Source organism: Perca fluviatilis, chromosome 1 (assembly GCF_010015445.1).
Source record: "Perca fluviatilis chromosome 1, GENO_Pfluv_1.0, whole genome shotgun sequence".
Classification (NCBI taxonomy): Eukaryota; Metazoa; Chordata; class Actinopteri; order Perciformes; family Percidae; genus Perca; species Perca fluviatilis.
Window position 1 is genome coordinate 10271380 of NC_053112.1, and position 22580 is coordinate 10293959.

Genomic DNA, 22580 nt, shown 5'->3' on the forward strand with positions numbered 1-22580 from the left:
GAAAAATCCATCAGTTCAGTCAGCACTCTTTTATTTTCTTCAACTATCTTTCAGTTACTTTAGATTAAGTATGATAAATGTCATACATTCTGTATTTGTTGTTGTTGGACTCAATCCAGGAAGAAGAAAGCTCTGAGCTCCACCACTGGACCACATGAACCTGAAGAGATAGAGGTGAGAGAGAGAGAGAGAGAGAGAGAGAGAGAGAGAGAGAGAGAGAAGAGAGAGAGAGTATTGACATAACTTTCCCATCTATCACAGTTATAATAACTTGGCTCATACATTCTCTGAAAACTAAAGAAGGTGTAAGACAATTTTTGTTTAAAATACAACTTGCTGAGTAGAAATCAGTAATGTATTTGTCTATGACACAATATTTGCAAATAATTGATATTGAAATGTGAAATTTTGTTTTTATTAACTCTTAATATATGCAGTTTTCATGAATGAGGTCCTCATTTTGTCGTCTCTCCCCATCAGATAGACTCTTGTCCTGCGTATGAGAACATCTCAGACACTGCAGCACAGACAGAAGACCCAGAGGAGCAGGAAGACCTGGTGTGAAGTCCAGTCAGGTTAGAGCCTCCTGCATCAAATAAAACAGGCCCACTCCAGATTTACTGTCACAGTTCCATCCATAACTTTACACCAGTTTCATGTGATTTTCTACAGATGCAGCTGAACCAGAGGCGGGACTCACCTGAGGGAAACAAAGTAGTACGACATTGAAATATCCCTGAGGAGAGCGAGGCTGTGGAGGATGCGTGGGAAGTGGATACATTTACCTTCAACTCCAGAAAATGTTATTGTCAGTTTTGAGTAGCAGCAGCAGGTAGGAGTCAGCAGCAGCATGTAGCACAACGTTTAGAAGAATGTGGTGCTGGCAGCTTGAACTGAATCATGTCGAGGTGTCAAACATGATTTATTGTTCAGATCAGCTGATGCTCAGGTGCTGTGTGACTTACTGATGTATATTATATCATTAATATTTTATTAATATATTTTATTAAAATAATGATTAATATTATTTTCTACTATTAGTTTTAGGCCATGTTTTGCTTAAGGCTACGAAGGATACACTTTATTTAGCAATGAAAATAATTTGATTTTGTACCTTATAAAGTTCATCTGAAAATGTTTTGTCGTGGGGGGGAGGGGGGTGGAAAAAAAAGAAAAAAAATGACAACATAAATTTTGTATAATATCTTATTTTTTATTTTGGCTGCTGGTGTTTGGCTTATTTTGCTCATTTCTGTTTGGTTTGTTAGTTTTGTCCCTTTTAGGCTATATGCTATATATCGTATATTTATATAGCACGTGCTGTCTATATAATTAGGCTGAGCCCTCTGTTGTGTTTTGATTACAATGACTGCATAAAAAGGAGCTCATGCCTTTGAGCGTGGAATATGCGTCAATAACTACTGATTAACTGTGCTGTATGTAATGTATTTTGTTTTTGGACTTGATTTGCAAATTAATGACAAAAATTTCCAAAACAAGAGTTAGTTATTTTATAGACATTAAGGATTAAAGTTGTTATGCAAAACGTATTTTTTGAAATTCTACGTAATAAATAACTTTTCTAAACTCCTGAGCAGCCTCTGGGTTTGTACCTGTCCTGGTTGACAGAGCCAATAAAGTTGGTTCAAATCAGAGACAGTGAACTGAAATCATCACATATTACTCCATGTACAGTTTAGATTTTCACACATAGAAATCAAACATACGCCAAGGAGGTTATGTTTTTGACTCAGTTTGTCTGTACGTCTGTTTGTTCCTTCCTTTTTCTGTCTGTCAACAGAATTACTGAAAATGTACTGGCCCCATTTTCATGAAACCTGGTGAAAGGGTGTAGATTGGCCCTAGGAAGAAACCATTACATTTTGGAGCGGATCCGAACTACGGTTAGGATACACAAATTATTTCTCACTTTTATTAACATTGTGAGATACGGCATTTGTGTTACATTTATATGGTTTCGGAATAATCAGAAACATTTGTTTCAGACTGGGAAAACTCTCACTACATTAGCATTGTGAAATAGGGCATGGCTTGGTGGAGGTCTGCACTCTCAGAGTTGCCCTTCTAGTTTCCTGTTTTATCCCATTTTAAATGTAGGACATCTCTGCACACAGTTTATCCAACTGATCCACCTAAACAAGCCAAAGTCATTAAAAATATGTTTTACTTTATACTTTTACCCCTTGTTTTGTTACATGTCCATGTTTAGTTAAAGTGCCCATATTATGAAAAAAACACTTTTTCTGGGATTTGGGGTGTTCTTTTGTGTCTGTGGTGCTTCCACACACATACAAACTTTGAAAAAAATCTTAGGGTTAGTCTGCAAAAGAACTACTTACATGTGTGCCCTCATTTAGAAGTCTCCCTGCTAATCCTGCCTTGTAACTGACCAAAGTCGGAGAAACAGGCTTTCTTTTACTGTCTCTAGAGTTAGCTAGCTGACATGCTCTACATCTGAGCTACTGCGCATGTGCGAGTGCAATCAAAGATAGTACAGAAGAAGAAGATGAAAAGAGGTCTCACTCTGTAGCTAAAACAGTAACCAGGTGAAAAGAGGATCTACAGCAGTGAGAGAGAGCTGTGCAGTACAACAACAATATGGTGTTTTTTGAAAATTAAACCATGTAAACCTATTCTGGTAAAACCTTAAAATACAGTTATGAACCTGAAAATGAGCATAATATGGGCGCTTTAACACTAACATGCATGTGAGTTTATCACACCTCAGTGTTCTGCATTTCTCTGCAAAGAGAAGCAACCTGACCGCAGAGAGAACAGAGAAGAGACAAACTCAGAAAAAACAATGACGTAATTTTACATTCCCCTCTTATGATTAATACTCTGTTCTTCATTCTGTTCAATGTAACTGCCTCATGGTTCACAGGTCAAATACATTCCTGTTCCATCACTACACCTGCAGACTGTGTGACATCCTGTCTCAGTGCACATAGAGATGAACTGTCTGTCTGTTTTTCTCTTCTCTTTATGAATGCTCTTTTCTGGTGTCGGTGGGATGTTGGTGGTGAAACAGGTTTTCTAACAACAGGTCAATATTAGTTTCTTACTCTCTTTTTTTAAGTTTATAGTTTGTAAAACAACATACATTTATGGTGTTGTGGGTACTGTATGTACTGGCATTTGGCTCTTCATGCATATTAATGATCCAAAGAGGAAGGAAATGTAGTCTTTACCAGCCTGATATCTGTCTTCTGCTCACTGACAACAGAGGAGAGGCATCTTTAAAGACGACGTCCGTCTTCATGGTAAGTAGAAACTGTTTATTGATTAGTTTATTGATACTGTATACCTCCTGTGTACATTATTTTATCTGCTGACATGTTTTGTTGTCTCACACAGAGAGATGAGAGGAGCAGCTATGAGTTTAACTGCAGCAGCGAGTGGATTTGTTGTCTTCCTTCTCTCTGTGTCAGGTACTGTATATCTACAGTTATATTCATTCTTTAAAAGAGGGATTCTGGGAAAATGTGGGACTGAAGGTCATTATATGGAAATAAGTGGATCAGAGTTGTGTGAAAGGCAAACTTCCAGAAATGCTACAAATATTAGTTTTGTTTACAATTTTGATAGGAATACTGATCAGTAAAGGCATCACATACCGTCTCAACTTATCTTTATTGATCACACGTCTGAGCCCAACCCTGCTAGTTCCTTCTGTAGTCTATCACTTCAGTGTTCTGCATTTCTTTTTAGTTTTCACACTTACCTCAGCATTAACCTGACCGCAGAGTGAACAGAGAGGAAACTAACCAAGAAATGTACAGACTCATATACTTCCTATTATCCCTGAACATGTTTAATGTATATTAATATACATCAGCTCTTCAACTTTTAACATATTTAACTTTTCCTTTGTTTAGACTTCTGCTCTATCCTAGAAGAGTGTGTTAAATGTATTTGTATTTTTTTGTTGACATGTAAGAAGCACTTCTCCGGCTTATTTTTGCAAATGTTTTTTTTTTTATTAAATAACCAAAACCAAAGCATCCAGAAATAACACATATCCCTATGTCCCAACTATAATAAAATATGATAAAACCTGATAAAATTCTTAAATACAGTTAAATTAGACAGATGCATGATGAGGAACCTTTTATCACTTTTTTTAATATCTACAGATAATTGGTCTGATAATTGAGGATTTTGAAGCTTGTCCAGGTTACCTTTCCCTAGATCACATCTGTATTACTATCCACTTTGTTTCATTAACTGATTGTTAACTGAAGTTATTAATTCATGCTGCTTCCTGATGTTCTCTGTGTTACAGTGATACAGGGTCAGGCTGTCTCGAGAGTGACTTACACCTCTACTCAGATCTGTGCTGTTAAAGGATCAACAGTGAACATACCCTGCAGCTACACATACCCATCAGCTGTAGGTGGCGTTGATAATACAGTTGAGAGAATATTATGGTTTACTAAAAAGAATAATGATGAACCTGTAGATCTGACAACAATGTCAGAGTATTCAGGTCGTGTGCAGTATAACAGTAAAAACAAGGACTGCACTCTGAGAATCTCAGACCTGAGAGAGAGAGACTCAGCTGTGTACAAGTTCAGGTTCATAACAAACCATTTAACAGGGAAATATACTGGTTCACCTGGAGTCACTCTGTCTGTTACAGGTAACTTTTTTATCTGAATATTTAATAAATTATTAATTGTTAAACATCTTGATGACAACATGAAAGTTACATGCATTTGGGTGTGTGTTGACATTTCAGTCTAAAATGAAGATTAATGTTTTTAATTATGTATTATTATTATTATTATTATTATTATTATTATTATTATTATTATTATTCAGGTCTCCAGGTGCAGGTGAACAGATTAGAGGTCCATGATTCCTCTAACTTGGCAGATCTGAAGTGTCAGAGCAGTTGTCCTCTACCTGGTCATCCTTCCTACATCTGGTACAAGAATGGACAGAACATTCAGGGACAAACATCTGATTCTTATTCAGCCTCCTTGGATCCTACAGACAGCTTTTCCTGTGCTGTAAGAGGACATGAGAAGTCCCGCTCTCCTTCAGTGTGTGAGTTTACTTACAGTCTTCCTCTGACATAACACCATCTAGTGGAGCCTGATCTACATGTAACTCAGTGGTATTTGGTGATTGGTGCAATTGAATAAATGAATGAATGAATGTATTGGTTGTAACAAAGGGTTGGGTCAGAAGCTTCGGCTTATATAAGTGTCTGACTTTACTCAACACCCCTATGCTTATGGAAATTTTGGATCTTACATGGTTTACTTGTGGTTTCCACCTGAATTTGTGGTCTATTATTACCCCTAGAAAGGTATCTTAATGTATATTCTGAAGTTATTAATTCATGCTGCTTCCCGATGTGCTCTGTGTTACAGTGATAAAGGGTCAGAATGGCTTGGGAGTGACTTACACCTCTACTCAGATCTGTGCTGTTAAAGGATCAACAGTGAACATACCCTGCAGCTACACATACCCATCAGCTGTAGGTGGCGTTGCTACTACAGTTGAGCAGAGCGTCTGGTTAAGACAACAGTTTGTGGATCTGAAAACAGTCTCAGAGTATTCAGGTCGTGTGCAGTATCACTCTGAAAACAAGGACTGCACTCTGACAATCTCAGACCTGAGAGAGAGAGACTCAGCTGTGTACTATTTCAGGTTCATAACAAACCAAGGTGGGAACTATGTTGGTTATCCTGGAGTCACTTTGTCTGTCACAGGTAACTTTTTATCCAAATATTTTATAATTCACATGAAAGTTACTTGTATCTGTGTGGTTTTTGTTTGTGTGTGTGTGTGTGTTTACAGTTCAGTCTAAAATTAAGACTTCTGTTCCTTATTCACATATTCAGGTCTCCAGGTGCAGGTGAGCAGATTAGAGGTCGACGAGTCTTTTAACCAGGCAGAGCTGAAGTGTCAGAGCAGTTGTCCTCTAACTGGTCATCCTTCCTACATCTGGTACAAGAATGGACAGAACATTCAGGGACAAACATCTGATTCTTATTCAGCCTCCTTTGATCCTGCAGACAGCTTTTCCTGTGCTGTAAGAGGACATGAGGACTTCCCCTCTCCTTCAGTGTGTGAGTTTACTTACAGTCTTCCTCTGACATAACACCATCTAGTGGAGCCTTTAACCTTTTGTACTGTACCTTAACTTCATGTAACTCTGTGATATTTGGTGACTTATTTTGCAGATTTGTATGAAAACCAAATCACTAATCAATGATCTCTTATTTCCTGACCTCACTGTAAAGTAAAGCTGTAAAATAAGAGCTCACACTGGAAATGTAGCCTGTGTCCTGCATCTGTTTGAAATATGTACTTCTGTCTTTATTTGACACTTTTCTTCGTTGAAATGTGTTATTCACTAATCTTGATCCTTCATGTCAGATGCAAAACACATCATGGGTAAAGGTTTTAACTTACATTTTTTTATTCTGGTTGATTCACAAAACATGACTGAAAATAATGAATCTGTCCATTCAAGTTTCTTTGTGGAAGTGATAATGTCAGAAAATGTTTCACCACCCACTTTGTGTTTCTATGAACTAGTGTTGATTTAAATATCTTCCACTGTGAAAACAAATTCATCTTGGAATTAAATGTTAAATGTCTCTATGTCTCTATGTTTTCTCCTCCAGATGGTCCAAAGCTTCCCTCTGTGTCAGTGAGTCCCTCTGCTGAGATAGTGGAGGGCAGTTCAGTGACTCTGACCTGTAGCAGTGATGCTAACCCAGCAGCTAAATACACCTGGTACAAGGAGAAGCTAGTCTTTAAATATCTCAGTAAAGGACCACAGTTCGTCTTCAGCTTCATCCGGTCCTCTGACTCTGGACAGTATTCCTGTAAAGCTGAGAAAGAAATAAGGAAATACATCAATATAAATGTGAAATGTGAGTAAAACAAAGCTCATTTAATAACCATCATGCAGCTGATGACAACTTGTTAAATCTTTATTAGCTACTCCAGTGTTTAGTTGATCATGTTCTTTCTTCAGTTCTGCCTGTTTCCCAGTCTGCTGCTGTAGTTCACTGAGCTGCTGCAGTAGATGATGAAAAGACAGTTTGATTTACAAATGTCTCCCAGATCTGCACGGATGTTCAGGGGATTCAAACCATCAGTGATCCAGAAAACCACCTCAGGCTTCTGTCCTGTTCTCAGTCCAACCCTCTTACACCAAATCTGCTCATCAGTAGTTAATCAGGGCCATCATTCCAGTATTTATTTACAACACTAGTTCTGTGCCCATTGAAAACGGGCTGATTGCTTGGCCTGTGGTGTTGCTGCTTGTAGAATTAATCAAAACCAAAGTGTACCCCAAAACGACTTACAGAAGGACCCTGAACCACTTAATATGCAACTCCACTGTATAGCCTACTATCTGTTGACTTAGTGTAGGCTACGTCTGCATCAGAGGAAGACATAGGTGCTGATACCTTTGGGTTCTCGGAGTTCGAGCACCCACGGAAAATACCGAGCACCCACTGAGCACCCACGTGTGGCAGTAGGCTACATTAATTTAAAATTAAACATTGCAATTGGTGCTAAGTGGAGCGTCTGTCATAATGTGATTGGTTATGTCGCTGTCAGTCCCCTGCTCCATATGCTATCCACCAATCACAGCATCTCTTGGATGAAAACACCTCCCCCCCACCCCCCACAGTGCGTGCATGTGCGTTAGGTAATCAGAGTGAGAATTAAATGGACATATTTGTTATTAAAAAAGCAAACCTAATGATGCAAGTGCATCAACGACATCCACCACCAGTGCAGAAAGTTCTTAATTTCCCACGAACCTGATCGCGGTTGATACCCCAGAATCGGTTACTGTGTGCTGGATGTAGAGCACCGCGAGCTGCCGGTCGTGGTGCTCCGTCAGGTCAGCGGTAGTTGGTGGTCTAGTTACCCCAGAATAGGTGACTGTTCGCTGGATACAGAGCACCGTGAGTGGCCGGTCGTGGTGCTCCGTCAGGTCAGCGGTAGTTGGTGGTCAGTTAAACTTCTCATCTCCAGTCCTATCTGTATTTGTGAGAAGTGGCGCTGTCCTGAGTTGAAACTTTACGGCTTTATTATCGAGTTAATAGTGTGTGTATCGGCCGCTGTCCATTTCCTAAGGTTGTGAAATGCAAACATTTTTTGACAACTTTTTTTTTTAAAGGGCATGTGCCCATGAGCACCCATGAAGGAAAACATAAATCGGGGCCTATGGAGGAAAACATTGTGCTTCTATATTTACCTGACAGAGAACATTGCAGAATCAGAATGTAATGACAAAATATCACAATTAAAATCTAATCAGACATTAGCGTCATGGACTCATGGCAGCACGCTACCCACCCGGCCCGTTGTGAGAGCTAAACAGCACATATCTGCATTCATCAACCACCAACACCGGAGTGTGTGTGTGTGTGTGTGTGTGTGTGTGTGTACAGAGAGAGAGAGAACGGTGTTGTCTTGTGTCGGATTGTTAACAAATTTAACATTTCAGCAGAGGTGTTCATTTCCATACAGGTTTAGTGGCGTGACGGTTAACGGTAAAGTAGGAGATTTGATTTGCGTGGGGTTATTTTGGCGACTTAATTAACCCGACCCAGGGTGAGTCTGATATAATCTGATGTAGGCTATCTGCCCGGTTTAGCTCTGAGATTTGCTCGCATTGCACAGCACACCGAAGGAATAATCTCCGAGATTAGGCTAAATTATGTTCTGCCAACTCACAGCAATTTAATACAATAGCAGAACAAGAGACAGAGGTGCTGATGTGCAGCTTACCTTCCCCCCCAAACACGGACACACATACTGTATATACAGATACGTCTGGCTTTATAAGATAGATAGCTTGCCTATAAGTGACATCACGCTCTGTCTGCACTTGTTGTCTGGTTGTGCTTTGCATGTGTGGGATTCTGAAATGTCCTTAAATTCGGGAATTGTCGTTTGTTTATTCAAAGTCAAAGACAGTCCAAAGTAGTGCTACTTTGCACACATTTTAGCTGCCAAAGCTCCGCTGCTCTCTCTCTCTCTGCTCCTTCTCACTGCTCACTCAGTGTGAGCGGGGGAGTGGCCAGCGGCTAGAGCGGCAAAAGCCAATGTGTGCTTCTTTTACCTATATATTTAACAATATCTTTTGCATTTCTTATCCAAACAACGTCACAATTGGCACTGCACTTACTTGTGACCATAGCAAGATACCTGTCAAGTTTGAAATCCATCAGACTAACGGTTCGAGAAATATGCGCTTAACACCCAGACGGACAGACAGACAGACGTTCCTGCAATTATAGATAGATATAGCAAAGATATTGTGTGGTATAATTTAATTAGGGCCCGAGCGCCGACAGCGGCGAAGGCCCTATTGAAACTGAAGGAATTATTATTTTCTGCAAAGTAATTGCCTTTTTGAGGGGCTTAACATATTCAAAAACTCACCAAATTTGGCGGTCGCATCAAGTCTGATGAAAATTTTTGTATTTTAAGGGTTTCACGATTAGGCGCACAAAAATGGCTCGCTAGCGCCCCCTAGAAAGTAAAAAAAATTGAGCCCCTGCAGTGCGTTTAACGTAGACTCACGAAACTTGGTACACATATGTACCATGTCAAGATGTACAAAAAACGTCATTACAGCCATACCCTAAACCCTACAGGAAGTCCGCCATTTTGATTTCAAACTTCGAAATTAGTGGGATTTTGGCCATTTCCACATGTCGTACTTTAACGAACTCCTCCTAGAGATTTCATCCGATGGACTTCAAACTTAGTCTGTACCATCCCAACACCTTACCGATGAAAAGTTATTAAAAGAAAAACTTTTCGTCAGACGGTGTGGGCGTGGCGTGGTGCGGCGGCCATTTTGAGTGTTTAGCGATGAACAAAGAAATTGTTGTAACTTCAGTATACATTGTCGTATCTGCCCGAAATTTCTCACGATTGACAAGGGTCCAGACCTGAGGACACCTACAGGCCAAAATTTACTTTTGGTCATAACGCCCCCCACTGGCAACAGGAAATGCGCCTTTATGACAAACATCATCCGATTTACATGAAACTTAGAATGTGTGGTCTACATGTGATACTGAGCCGCCCCCTATAATATGACCACGCCCACTTACTCAGACCACGCCCCCTTTGATAACATTTGAACCGTTTAAGGTAGAGTCTTGTGTGAGGTGTCATTGAACTCAGCAGAGAGTTCCTTCTTCATTGGTGATGGTTTGACCCGCCCCCTATGCTTAAGCCACGCCCCCTTTCATAACATTTCAACCGTTTAAGCTATACCCTTGTGTGAGATATCATTGAACTCAGCAGAGACTTCCTTCTTCATTGCTGATGGTTTGGCCCGCCCCCTTATACTTAAGCCACGCCCCCTTTAATAACTGGTGACCCGTTTAAGGTAGAGTCTTGTGTGAGGTATCAACGAACTCAGCAGAGACTTCCTTATTAGTTGGTCATGGTTTGGCCCGCCCCCAATGGTTAAGCCACGCCCCCTTTCATAACTTTTGACTCGTTTAAAGTTGAGTCTTATGTGTCATATCAACGAACTCAGCACAGACTTCCTTTTTAATTGGTGATGGTTTGACCCGCTCCCTACGCTTTCGCCACGCCCCTTTTCACAGCTAACGAACCATATGACGTAGAGTCTTGTGTGAGGTATCGTTGAACTCGGCAGGGAGTTCCCTTTTCATTGTTGACGATTTGCGGCGTCTGAGTGCTGCTCGAATGCACGGTCGCAAGGAGCGGCGTCCGCCGGTAACCCCGACGCGCGCAAAGGCGCGAGGGCCCATCCATCGCTGCTCGCAGCTTTAGTTTAATAAATAAGTTTCCCCTCAAAAATATGGAACATTCTTCTACTCTCTGGTTAGAATTTAATGTTTATCAATTAAGTGGTCCCAACAAAGAGATCAGCCTGCTGCCAGTCACAAACCAAGATGTAGCACCAAAGAAATCCAACCTAATTTTTGGTACCTCATAAATTTGATCTTTTCAAGATTCTCCAAAGCTTCCCTCTGTGTCAGTGAGTCCCTCTGCTGAGATAATGGAGGGCAGTTCAGTGACTCTGACCTGTAGCAGTGATGCTAACCCAGCAGCTAACTACACCTGGTACAAGGAGAACCAAAAACTGCTTCAAGGATCAGATGGAAGTTATCATTTCACTTCAATCAGCTCTGAGGACAGAGGGAATTAGGTCAAGTCATCGTCTCTGCCACAGTGAACCTGGTTCAAATGTTATTTCTTTGGCACAGAACTCTTATTAACAATCTCCAGAGAAGTGATGTGAATGTATGCTAACTGTGGTCTGTTTGTGTAGGTTGACAGACAGATTGCCCCAAAAAAATTTTTTCACAAAATACCTGCCCTTAATCCCAAATAACATGTGACAAAGCCATGATAACATTTAATATAGATCATTATCAGATGTGAATAACATGGATCTCTCTAAATCTCCTCCAGATGGTCCAAAGAATACCTCTGTGTCAGTGAGTCCCTCTGCTGAGATAGTGGAGGGCAGTTCAGTGACTCTGACCTGTAGCAGTGATGCTAACCCAGCAGCTAACTACACCTGGTACAAGGAGAATGAAGACTCTCCAAAAGCATCAGGACAGATCTTCACCATCACTGACATTAGACCTGAACACAGTGGGAATTATTACTGTGAAGCCCAGAACAGAAGAGGACGTCAGAACTCCACCTTACATCTGATTGTTGTAGCAGGTAAGTTTCTTGACTTTTACCTACAAAAACCTGTTTACTGCACCAGACTTCAGGGAGGAACCTCCATCATGTCAGAGGTGGAGGACACTGACTGATTGATTAACAGACAGTCTCACCTGGCAAAGTGATTCATCAATCTGATCCTACTAATGAGGTGTATCACATATCTGTCTATATTTCCAGGGAGTTCAACAATGATAATGAATATCATCAGGCTGACTGTGGTGGTCCTGATGCTGATTCCTCTGCTGCTCCTGATTCTGTGGGCGAGGTAAAACCAGAAAAATCCATCAGTTCAGTCACCGCTCTTTAATTTTCTTCAACTATCTTTCAGTTACTTTAGATTAAGTATGATAAATTTCATACATTCTGTATTTGTTGTTGTTGGACTCAATCCAGGAAGAAGACAACTCTGAGCTCCACCACTGGACCACATGAACCTGAAGAGATAGAGGTGTGAGAAAAAAAAAAAGAGAGAGAGAGAGAGAGAATAACTTCCCCATATATCACAGTTTAAATAACTTGGCTCATTAATGCTCTGAAAATTAAAGAAAGTGTAAGATAAATGTATGTTAAAGATACAACTTGCTGAGTAGAAACCAGTAATGTATTTTGCTATGACACAATATTTGCAAATAATTTACATTTAAATGTGAAATTTTGTTTTGATTAACTCTTAATATATGCAGTTTTCATGAACGAGGTCCTCATTTTGTCGTCTCTCCCCATCAGTTAGACTCTTGTCCTGCGTATGAGAACATCTCAGACACTGCAGCACAGACAGAAGACCCAGAGGAGCAGGAAGACCTGGTGTGAAGTCCAGTCAGGTTAGAGCCTCCTGCATCAAATAAAACAGGCCCACTCCAGATTTACAGTCACAGTTCCATCCATAACTTTACACCAGTTTCATGTGATTTTCTACAGATGCAGCTGAACCAGAGGCGGGACTCACCTGAGGGAAACAAAGTAGTACGACATTGAAATATCCCTGAGGAGAGCGAGGCTGTGGAGGGTGCGGGGGAAGTGGATACATTTACCTTCAACTCCAGAAGATTTTATTGTCAGTTTTGAGTAGCAGCAGCAGGTAGGAGTCAGCAGCAGCATGTAGCACAACGTTTAGAAGAATGTGGTGTTGGCAGCTTGAACTGAATCATGTCGAGGTGTCAAACATGATTTATTGTTCAGATCAGCTGATGCTCAGCTGCTCTGTGACTTACTGATGTATATGCAAGTTGATTTTCAACTGTAGAGTTAGTTTTAGGCAATGTTATGCTTAAGGCTACGAAGGATACACTTCATTTAGTGATGAAAATAATTTGATTTTGTACCTTATAAAGTTCATCTGAAAATGTTTTGGCATGGGGATTTAGATAAAGACCCATAGGAGTTAGGGGGAGTTAAGGGGGAGAAGAAAAAAAAAAGGAAAATGATTTACAACATACATTTTGTATAATATGTTATTAGTTTTTTTGGTTGCTGGTGTCTTTGGTTTGCTTATTTTGTTCATTTCTGGGGGTTTTTGTTAGTTCTGTCCCTTTTAGGCTATATCCTATATATAGTATATTTATATAACATGTGCTGTGTATATAATTAGGCATTCTTTAGTCTAAGGTGTATGTCTAATTTTCCGTATCTTTTTTAAAGTGAACTGGGCTGAGCCCTGTGTTGTGTTTTGATTACAATGACTGCATAGAAAGGAACTCATGCCTTTGAGAGTGGAATATGCTTCAGTAACTACTGATTAACTGTGCTGTATGTAATGTATTTTGTTTTTGGACGTGATTTGCAAATGAATGAAAAACAATTCCAATAAAAGAGTTAGTTATTTTATAGACATTAAGGAACAAAGTTGTTATGCAAAACGTATTTTTGAAATTCTATGTAATAAATCACTTTTCAAAACTCCTGAGCAGCCTCTGGGTTTGTACCTGTCCTGGTTGACAGAGCCAATAAAGTTGGTTCAAATCAGAGACAGTGAACTGAAATCCTCACATATTACTCCATGTACAGTTTAGATTTTCACACAGAAATCAAACATACGCCAAGGAGGTTATGTTTTCGACTCAGTTTGTCTGTACGTCTGTTTGTTCCTTCCTTTTTCTGTCTGTCAACAGAATTACTGAAAATGTACTGGCCCCATTTTCATGAAACCTGGTGAAAGGGTGTAGATCGGCCCTAGGAAGAAACCATTACATTTTGGAGCGGATCCGAACTACGGGTAGGATACACAAATTATTTCTCACTTTTATTAACATTGTGAGAAGGTCGTTTGTGTTGCATGTATGTGGTGTCAGAATAATCAGAAACATTTGTTTCAGACTGGGAAAAATCTCACTGCATTAGCATTGTGAAATAGGGCATGGCTTGGTGGAGGTCTGCACTCTCAGAGTTGCCCTTCTACTTTCCTGTTTTATCCCATTTTAAATGTAGGACATCTCTGCACACAGTTTATCCAACAGATACACCTAAACAAGCCAAAGTCATTAAAAATATGTTTTACTTTATACTTTTACCCCTTGTTTTGTTACATGTCCATGTATAGTTAACACTAACATGCATGTGAGTTTGTCACACCTCAGTGTTCTGCATTTCTCTGCAAGCAACCTGACCGCAGAGAGAACAGAGAAGAGACAAACTAAGAAAAAACAATGATGTCATTTTCTATTCCCCTCTTATGATTAATACTCTGTTCTTCATTCTGTTCAATGTAACTACCTCGTGGTTCACAGGTCAAATACATTCCTGTTCCATCACTACACCTGCAGACTGTGTGACATCCTGTCTCAGTGCACATAGAGATGAACTGTCTGTCTGTTTTTCTCTTCTCTTTATGAATGCTCTTTTCTGGTGTTGGTGGGATGTTGGTGGTGAAACAGGTTTTCTAACAACAGGTCAATATTAGTTTCTTACTCTCTTTTTTGAAGTTTATAGTTTGTAAAACAACAGAACTTTATTGTGTTGTGGGTACTGTATGTACTGGTATTTGGCTCTTCATGCATATTAATGATCCAAAGAGGAAGGAAATGTAGTCTTTACCAGCCTGATATCTGTCTTCTGCTCACTGACAACAGAGGAGAGGCATCTTTAAAGACGACGTACGTCTTCATTGTAAGTAGAAAACGTTTATTGATTAGTTTATTGATACTGTATACCTCCTGTGTACATTATTTTATCTGCTGACATGTTTTATTGTCTCACACAGAGAGATGAGAGGAGCAGCTATGAGTTTAACTGCAGCAGCGAGTGGATTTGTTGTCTTCCTTCTCTCTGTGTCAGGTACTGTATATCTACAGTTACATTCATTCTTTAAAAGAGGGATTCTGGGAAAATGTGGGACTGAATGTCATTACTTGTGAATAAGTGGATCAGAGTTGTGTGAAAGTCAAACTTCCAGAAATGCTACAAATAGTAGTTTTGTTTACAATTGTGTGTCTCGGCAGACGGTATCAGTTTTGTTTGTTGTTGTGTTAATTGGACAATGTCTTTTAATGTTGTCCTTTGCATGAAATAACTGTGTGCTAAGCACTATTCCATGCTGTAAACAGAGAATATTGTGGGTTTTATTCATAATTGTTACTTCCTCGCTCTGTGAAAAGATATTACTGTTTAATCTGTTGTAAAGACGACCCTGATTGTAGAAACAACAGTTTTTTAAAGGAATACTGGTCAGTAAAGGCATCACATACCGTCTCAACTTCTCTTTATTGATCACACATCTGAGCCCCACCCTGCTAGTTCCTTCTGTACGCTCTGACCTCAGTGTTCTGCTTTTCTTTTTAGTTTTCACACTTACCTCAGCATCAACCTGACCTCAGAGTGAACAGAGAGGAAACTATCCGATAAATGTACAGACTCATATACTTCCTATTATCCCCGGAAATCTTTAATTCAATTAAATTCAATTTCAATTAAATTTTATTTATAGTATCAATTCATAACAAGAGTTATCTCGAGACACTTTACAGATAGAGTAGGTCTAGACCACACTCTATAATTTACAAAGCCCCAACAATTCCAGTAATTCCCCCAAGAGCAAGCATTAGCAGTGGCTGTTGCGACAGTGGCGAGGAAAAACTCCCTTTTAGGAAGAAACCTCGGCAGACCCAGACTCTTGGTAGGCGGTGTCTGACGGGGCCGGTTGGGGGTGTGATGAACAGTGGCGTAATAGTCATAATAAAGATAATGGAACAGTGACTACAATGGTAGTCGTAGTAGTTCATGTCATAGCAGGGCACAGCAGGGCGTTACAGGATGTAGCGTGGCCCAGCAGAGCGTGGGTGGATGCAGTGGACGCGGCAGGACGCAGCCGGACACTGCATAATTTAGATTAATATACATCAGCTCTTCAACTTTTAACATATTTAACTTTTCCTTTGTGTTTAGACTGCTCTATCCTAGAAGAGTCTGTAAAATGTATTAGTATTTTTTTGTTGACATGTAAGAAGCACTTCTCAGGCTTATTTTCACAAACGTTTTTTTAATGAAAGAACCAAAACCAAAGCATCCAGAAGTAACACATATCCCTATGTCCCAACTATGATAAAATATGGTGAAATCTGATGAAATTCTAAAATACAGTTAAGTTAGAGAGATGCATGATGAGGAACTTTTTATGACATTTTTAATAGCTGTAGATAATTGTTCTGATAATTGAGGATTATGAAGCCTGTCCAGATTACCTTTCCCTAGATCACGTTGGTAGTATCATCACTTTGTCTTATTATCTGATCTTTAATTGAAGTTATTAATTCATGCTGCTTCCTGATGTGCTCTGTGTTACAGTGATACAGGGTCAGGATGGCTGGAGCGTGACTTACACCTCTACTCAGATCTGTGCTGTTAAAGGATCAACAGTGGAAATACACTGCAGCTAATATTTAACAGGGAAATATTTTGGTTCACCTGGAATCACTCTGTCTGTTACAGGTAACTTTTTATCTGAATATTTAATAAATTACTTAGTGTTCAACATCTTGATGACAACATGAAAGTAACTTGCATGTAGGTGTGTGTTGACAGTTCAGTCTAAAATGAAGACTTATGTTCGTTATTATTATTATTATTATTATTATTCAGGTCTCCAGGTACATGTGAGCAGATTAGAGGTCTCTACGTCTTCTAACCAGACAGAGCTGAAGTGTCAGAGCAGTTGTCCTCTACCTGGTCATCCTTCCTACATCTGGTACAAGAATGGACAGAACATTCAGGGACAAACATCTGATTCTTATTCAGCCTCCTTTGATCCTGCAGACAGCTTTTCCTGTGCTGTAAGAGGACATGAGAAGTCCCGCTCTCCTTCAGTGTGTGAGTTTACTTACAGTCTTCCTCTGACATAACACCATCTAGTGGAGCCTGAACTGCATGTAACTCAGTGGTATTTGGTGATTGGTGCAATTGAATAAATGAATGAATGAATGTATTGGTTGTAACAAAGGGTTGGGTCAGAAGCTTCAGCTTATATAAGTGTCTGACTTTACTCAACACCCCTATGCTTCTGGAAATTTTGGATCTTACATGGTTTACTTGTGGTTTCCTATTATTACCCCTAGAAAGGTATATTAATATATATTCCGAAGTTATTAATTCATGCTGCTTCCCGATGTGCTCTGTGTTACAGTGATACAGGGTCAGGATGGCTTGGGAGTGACTTACACCTCTACTCAGATCTGTGCTGTTAAAGGATCAGCAGTGAACATACCCTGCAGCTACACATACCCATCAGCTGTAGGTGGCGTTGATACTACAGTTGAGCAGAGAGTCTGGTTAAGTCAACAGTTTGTGGATCTGACAACAGTCTCAGAGTATTCAGGTCGTGTGCAGTATCACTGTGAAAACAAGGACTGCACTCTGAGAATCTCAGACCTGAGAAAGAGAGACTCAGCTGTGTACAAGTTCAGGTTCACAACAAACCATGGTGGGAACTATGTTGGTTATCCTGGAGTCACTCTGTCTGTCACAGGTAACATTTTCATCTGAATGTTTCAGTGTTCAACATCTCATGAAAGTTACTTGCATCTGTGTGTTTTTATACATGTGTGTTCAGTCTTAAATGAAGACTTTTCCTTATTCACATATCCAGGTCTCGAGGTGCAGGTGAGCAAGTCTTCTAACCAGACAAAGCTGAAGTGTCAGAGCAGTTGTCCTCTACCTGGTCATCCTTCCTACATCTGGTACAAGAATGGACAGAACATTCAGGGACAAACATCTGATTCTTATTCAGCTTACTTGGATCCTGCAGACAGTTATTCCTGTGCTGTAAGAGGACATGAGGACTTCCCCTCTCCTTCAGTGTGTGAGTTTACTTACAGTCTTCCTCTGACATAACACCATCTAGTGAAGCCTTTAAAGGTCCCATGGCATGGAAGTTTCACTTTATGAGGTTTTTTAACATTAATATGCATTCCCCCAGCCTGCCTATGGTCGCCCAGTGGCTAGAAATGGTGATAGGTGTAAACTGAGCCCTGGGTATCCTGCTCTGCCTTTGAGAAAATGAAAGCTCAGATGGGCCGATCTGGAAACTCCTCCTTATGATGTCATAAGGAGCAAGGTTACCTCCCCTTTCTCTGCTTTGCCTGCCCAGAGAATTTGGCCCACCCATGAGAGAGAGACATCATGGCTTTCAAACGAGCAAAGTGGCAGTTGGTCAAGGCCCACCTTGCCCCCCTCTCTCCTCCTCAATAGCTACAGACACAGAAATGGCACATCCTAAGGAAAGCTCATTGTGGGACTGGCTCTAGTGGCTGTAATTCTGCACCAAGGCTGAATTTCAGGAAAGAGACTTCAGATATAGTATTAGGGGACCACTAAGGTCTATATAAAAGAGACTTCAGATACAGTATTATGGGACCACTAAGGTCTATATAAAAGAGACTTCAGATACAGTATTATGGGACCACTAAGGTCTATATAAAAGCATCAAAAGAGCACCATGTCCACCATGGGACCTTTAACCTTTTGTACTGTACCTTAACTGCATGTAACTGAGTGAAATGTGGTGATTGATTGTGCAGAATTGGATGAAAATCAAATCACTAATTATCTCTTATTTCCTGACCTCACTATTAAGCTGTAAAATAATCAAGAAAAGCACACATACACACACACAAAAGTATCAGAGTGCAAGATCAAAGCGTGTTCAGATTAAAGGTGTAGCATACCAACAAACACACACATCAGACATTTAGGTCTCATCAAGCAATATCAAAAACATTCTTACGAATCTGTTCCATTTTAGCCATAGAAAGCACTTCAATCAGGAGAGACTTTGTTGCAGATATGCAAAATGTATTTGAACCTATGCAAAATATGAAATGTAGAGTCTTTGGACATTAGACTCCATCGTTATGAAATGATTTTTAAAGGGGTAGAAAGCCAAAAGATATCCCCCGATGGAGTGTAGACACTGGTGGTGGTGTGAGGGAGCCCAAAGACCGGACCGAGGAGCCGATGGGAGCGGTCAGCCAGAGGAGGACCCATGGAGCCGTGTGTGATGAAGACTGGAGGTGGAAGGGGAGGAGGAGGGTTTTGCTCTCTGCCTGAAATGACAACTGAGCAGCAGAGAGAAGACAGGGATGTCATGCTGTGATTGGCTCGTGAAATTCATGGCCACTTCTGAGTGGTTAAAATAAAAGTGAACACCTCTAACAGGTGTTCAGTTTTAGAAGAGAGAGAAAAGTGATTAAATTTAGAAGTCTTCCTGAAGGAATTTACGTTGTGCTTCATTTCAATCAATCAAATCAAATCCTATAGGATTTTATTTTCAGTTTTCAGTTTCAGCAAAATAAAAATAAAATCCTAACCATTTTTTATTATCCTCGGCACGGCGGCCGGTATTGGCATTTCACCTCGAGTGGTTAAGGTTAGGGTTATGGGATTGGTCAGGAGATAGAACCTGTACATGTAAGCATGGACGCCTAGCCAATAGTAGTGTGTGAATGCTATTGAAGGGCGGGTCTTGGCGTGGCCATAGTGGTGAAAAAAATATTGCAACCCGGTCGGTCAAATGCCTGAAAGATGAGTTTATCTATAGATGTACCTGTCGAGCTGCTCGTGATCGACTAGTTATGCTTTCAGAGACGGTGAGGGGGTTTAAGAGCGCTCCCTGTCTGGAATTTTTGAAATGTCGCAAATGTGAGAACATTTCTTCACGAGCCATCCCAGGCACATTTCCCCGGCTTCAGGTATGCTTTGAGTATTACAGACCCGTCCGTCGCTTTGTGTCCACTCTCTCTGTAAAAGTAGAGGTGAGCAGCGCGGCTGGTGAGTGTAGCAACTTCAGTTACTTTTAGTGGACTCGCTCTGCTGTGGGCAGTGACGCGTTGCCTTTTGTCTTGCTGTTGGTATTTTTCAGTCTATTTTCTGCTGCACCTTGTGGTGGGGAAAGACCTTGATTGAAGAATGAATTTCCCTCACTGCCTAATCTAATGAGGTTTGGTCTTGGACCAGAGTCCCCTGGTGTCCAAAAAAATGGTTATTTCTATTTATTTAGTTTTAAAGGATTAGAATGTATGTAAATCAGTGGTTCTAGTAGATCCCTTTGGTAGACCAACGTTAATTTAACTTTGGGTCCCTGGTCCCTACACTGAGAACCACTAGAGTGTGTGTGTGTGTGTGTGTGTGTGTGTGTGTGTGTGTGTGTGTGTGTGTGTGTGTGTGTGTGTGTGTGTGTGTGTGTGTGTGTGTGTGTGTTGTAGTAGTAGTAGTAAAGAGACAGAATGGGAGAAGGAAGTTTGTGTGAGGTGGAACTGGTCACCACAGACCCAAATCTTCTCAGCTGTTGCTACTGTCATATGATGCACTGTCTCTTCATGTGGCACATTATGTTTGGCACATTGTATGGGTCACTTCTTATACAACAAGGTAATACAATGTGTAATCAAGTGATGACTGATTAACAGTAATGCAAATGCTAAATGCCCTAATACCTGTTGATACTACAACAATGCAGTTTTGCACATATCATGTAAGACTTGATTTCTCCATTTCTTTGCACAAAACTCTCCAGAAAGTGCCATTTAATGTTTTTATTTATTTTTTTTTAAATCCCGGGGGGCATACCCCCTTACCTCTCTAGGGAGATCCCAAACCCACATAACAAATCACAATTTAAACCCTGACAGTAATGATGCTGAATGAGCCAAAGAAATTTGCTTTGTACACAGCAAAATTTGGGTTCGCCCCACCAAATCTCACTCCAAGGTTTTGGGAAAAGTTGGCAGCTCTGATACAGGGGAGTTGCATTTGAAGTGGTTTGGGGTCCTTCTGTAACTAATTTTGGGCTACAATTTGGTTTTAATGAATTCTACAAGCAGCAATACGACAGGCCAAGAAATCGGCCCGTTCCAAACAGGCACATTTTCAACGGGCACTGCACTAGCTTGATTCTAAATCCTCAGTGAGTTTCTGAGGATGAGTTATGACCAACTCATTTGTAGGAAAGCTGTGCTCCAGAAAGGAGCAGCACTGGGAGAGAAGTTTCTGAAACTAGCAGGGACTCAATTTTTAGCCAGAGTGGGGAGACATTAGACCAGTCACTGTGCCCTGACAAATGAGAAGATAACTGAGTCCACTGAGTTGTTTAAAAAAGGATATTGGTAATAGACAGGAAGGTTTTGAAAAAGGTACAAGAACCTTGGAAGTGCAACTATTTTGATAGCATTGATGTGGCCAATCATTGAAAGAGGAAGCAACTTCTTGATTTAAATATGTTCCAATGTGAAAACAAACTCATCTTTAACTTCAAAGTTAAATGTGTTCATTTTTTCTCCTCCAGATGGTCCAAAGCTTCCCTCTGTGTCAGTGAGTCCCTCTGCTGAGATAGTGGAGGGCAGTTCAGTGACTCTGACCTGTAGCAGTGATGCTAACCCAGCAGCTAACTACACCTGGTACAAGGAGAATGAAGACTCACCAAAAGCATCAGGACAGTTCTTCACCATCACTGACTTCAGAGCTGAACACAGTGGGAATTATTACTGTGAAGCCCAGAACAGAAGAGGACGTCAGAACTCCACCTTACATCTGATTGTTGTAGCAGGTACGATTTTACATTCAGCTACAACTACAAACTTATCTGCTTGTATGTCTTCAGTCAGGGCAGGACTTGTTATACTTAGTGATATTGTTCTTAACCTGAGAGTCACATCCTCTGAAAAAGAGGCAGGAGATATAAGTGTGTTCCAGTTATCTGGGAGTCAGACTGCTCTGCCTCATCAGCTCATAAAACCATAATTACATTTTGTAAATTAAATGGATGTAATATGCGCACATGTATCATTGTATCAAATATCCCTCTAAGGAACCAATGAGCTTAAACATGTTATAACACCCTGATTAACTGTTTTCTTTGTATCACCATATCTCAGGAACAAGTCCGTTAAGAGCTGCTGGACCAATCAGTGTTGTTCTCCTGGCTGTCCTATCCCTCTCTGTCTTCCTGTGGATCAGGTGAGCAGTTCTGTTTCACTGAATCATTGTTTGTTAAAGCTATAGGCCGCAATTATTTTATATTAATGAACTTCTGTTACATTCAAGCCATTGCCAAATGAATTGACACAAAGCTAATTAAGCCTACCAGCTCCACACATCTCTCTCTGTATTTCTCAGCATGGCTATGTTTACAAAATGGTGTAGTCTGGCTACATTCCCTCGCAGCAGCTCGAGTGATGTGTTTTATGTCACCGCTTAGACAGGAAACATCAGCGTTCAGCTTTGGAGAGGAAGAGGAGTGCTGCAACAGGTGAAGGCACGGCTGAAAACCTGAAGAAGCTCCCACGAAATGTTTCAGTCAGTGATTGTACTGCTAAGAAAAGACCTGCACGTTTAGCAGAAGGACTACAATCCCACGGACC

General features: G+C 40.5%; 2 protein-coding genes across 2 annotated transcripts in view; both read left to right on the plus strand.

The window, feature by feature from the left end:
* LOC120559406 (B-cell receptor CD22-like) overlaps positions 1–22580 on the plus strand; it is a 50701-nt gene that overhangs the window by 26187 nt on the left and 1934 nt on the right. The window contains exon 7 of the mRNA XM_039801106.1: positions 22095–22176. Coding sequence (XP_039657040.1) covers positions 22095–22176 — 82 coding nt within the window. The remainder of the gene's footprint in view (positions 1–22094; positions 22177–22580) is intronic.
* Positions 132–13635, plus strand: LOC120559277 (B-cell receptor CD22-like). Its single transcript, XM_039800898.1, has 17 exons — positions 132–174; positions 485–575; positions 673–832; positions 1802–1904; positions 3053–3067; positions 3248–3284; positions 3379–3452; positions 4307–4663; positions 4846–5073; positions 5403–5744; positions 5877–6104; positions 6666–6917; positions 11473–11733; positions 11917–12004; positions 12133–12187; positions 12466–12560; positions 12658–13635. The coding sequence occupies exons 7-16, from the start codon at positions 3383–3385 to the stop codon at positions 12547–12549; spliced, it is 1965 nt and encodes a 654-aa protein (XP_039656832.1). The 5' UTR covers positions 132–174; positions 485–575; positions 673–832; positions 1802–1904; positions 3053–3067; positions 3248–3284; positions 3379–3382; the 3' UTR covers positions 12550–12560; positions 12658–13635.

Bases quoted from the DNA above. Each gene is read 5' to 3' on its own strand.
- LOC120559277 (XM_039800898.1), top strand. From the start codon at position 3,383: ATGAGAGGAGCAGCTATGAGTTTAACTGCAGCAGCGAGTGGATTTGTT. The intron at 5,074-5,402 runs GTGAGTTTACTT...TCTGTGTTACAG, and splicing joins GTCCCGCTCTCCTTCAGTGT to TGATAAAGGGTCAGAATGGC. The intron at 11,734-11,916 runs GTAAGTTTCTTG...CTATATTTCCAG, and splicing joins ACATCTGATTGTTGTAGCAG to GGAGTTCAACAATGATAATG.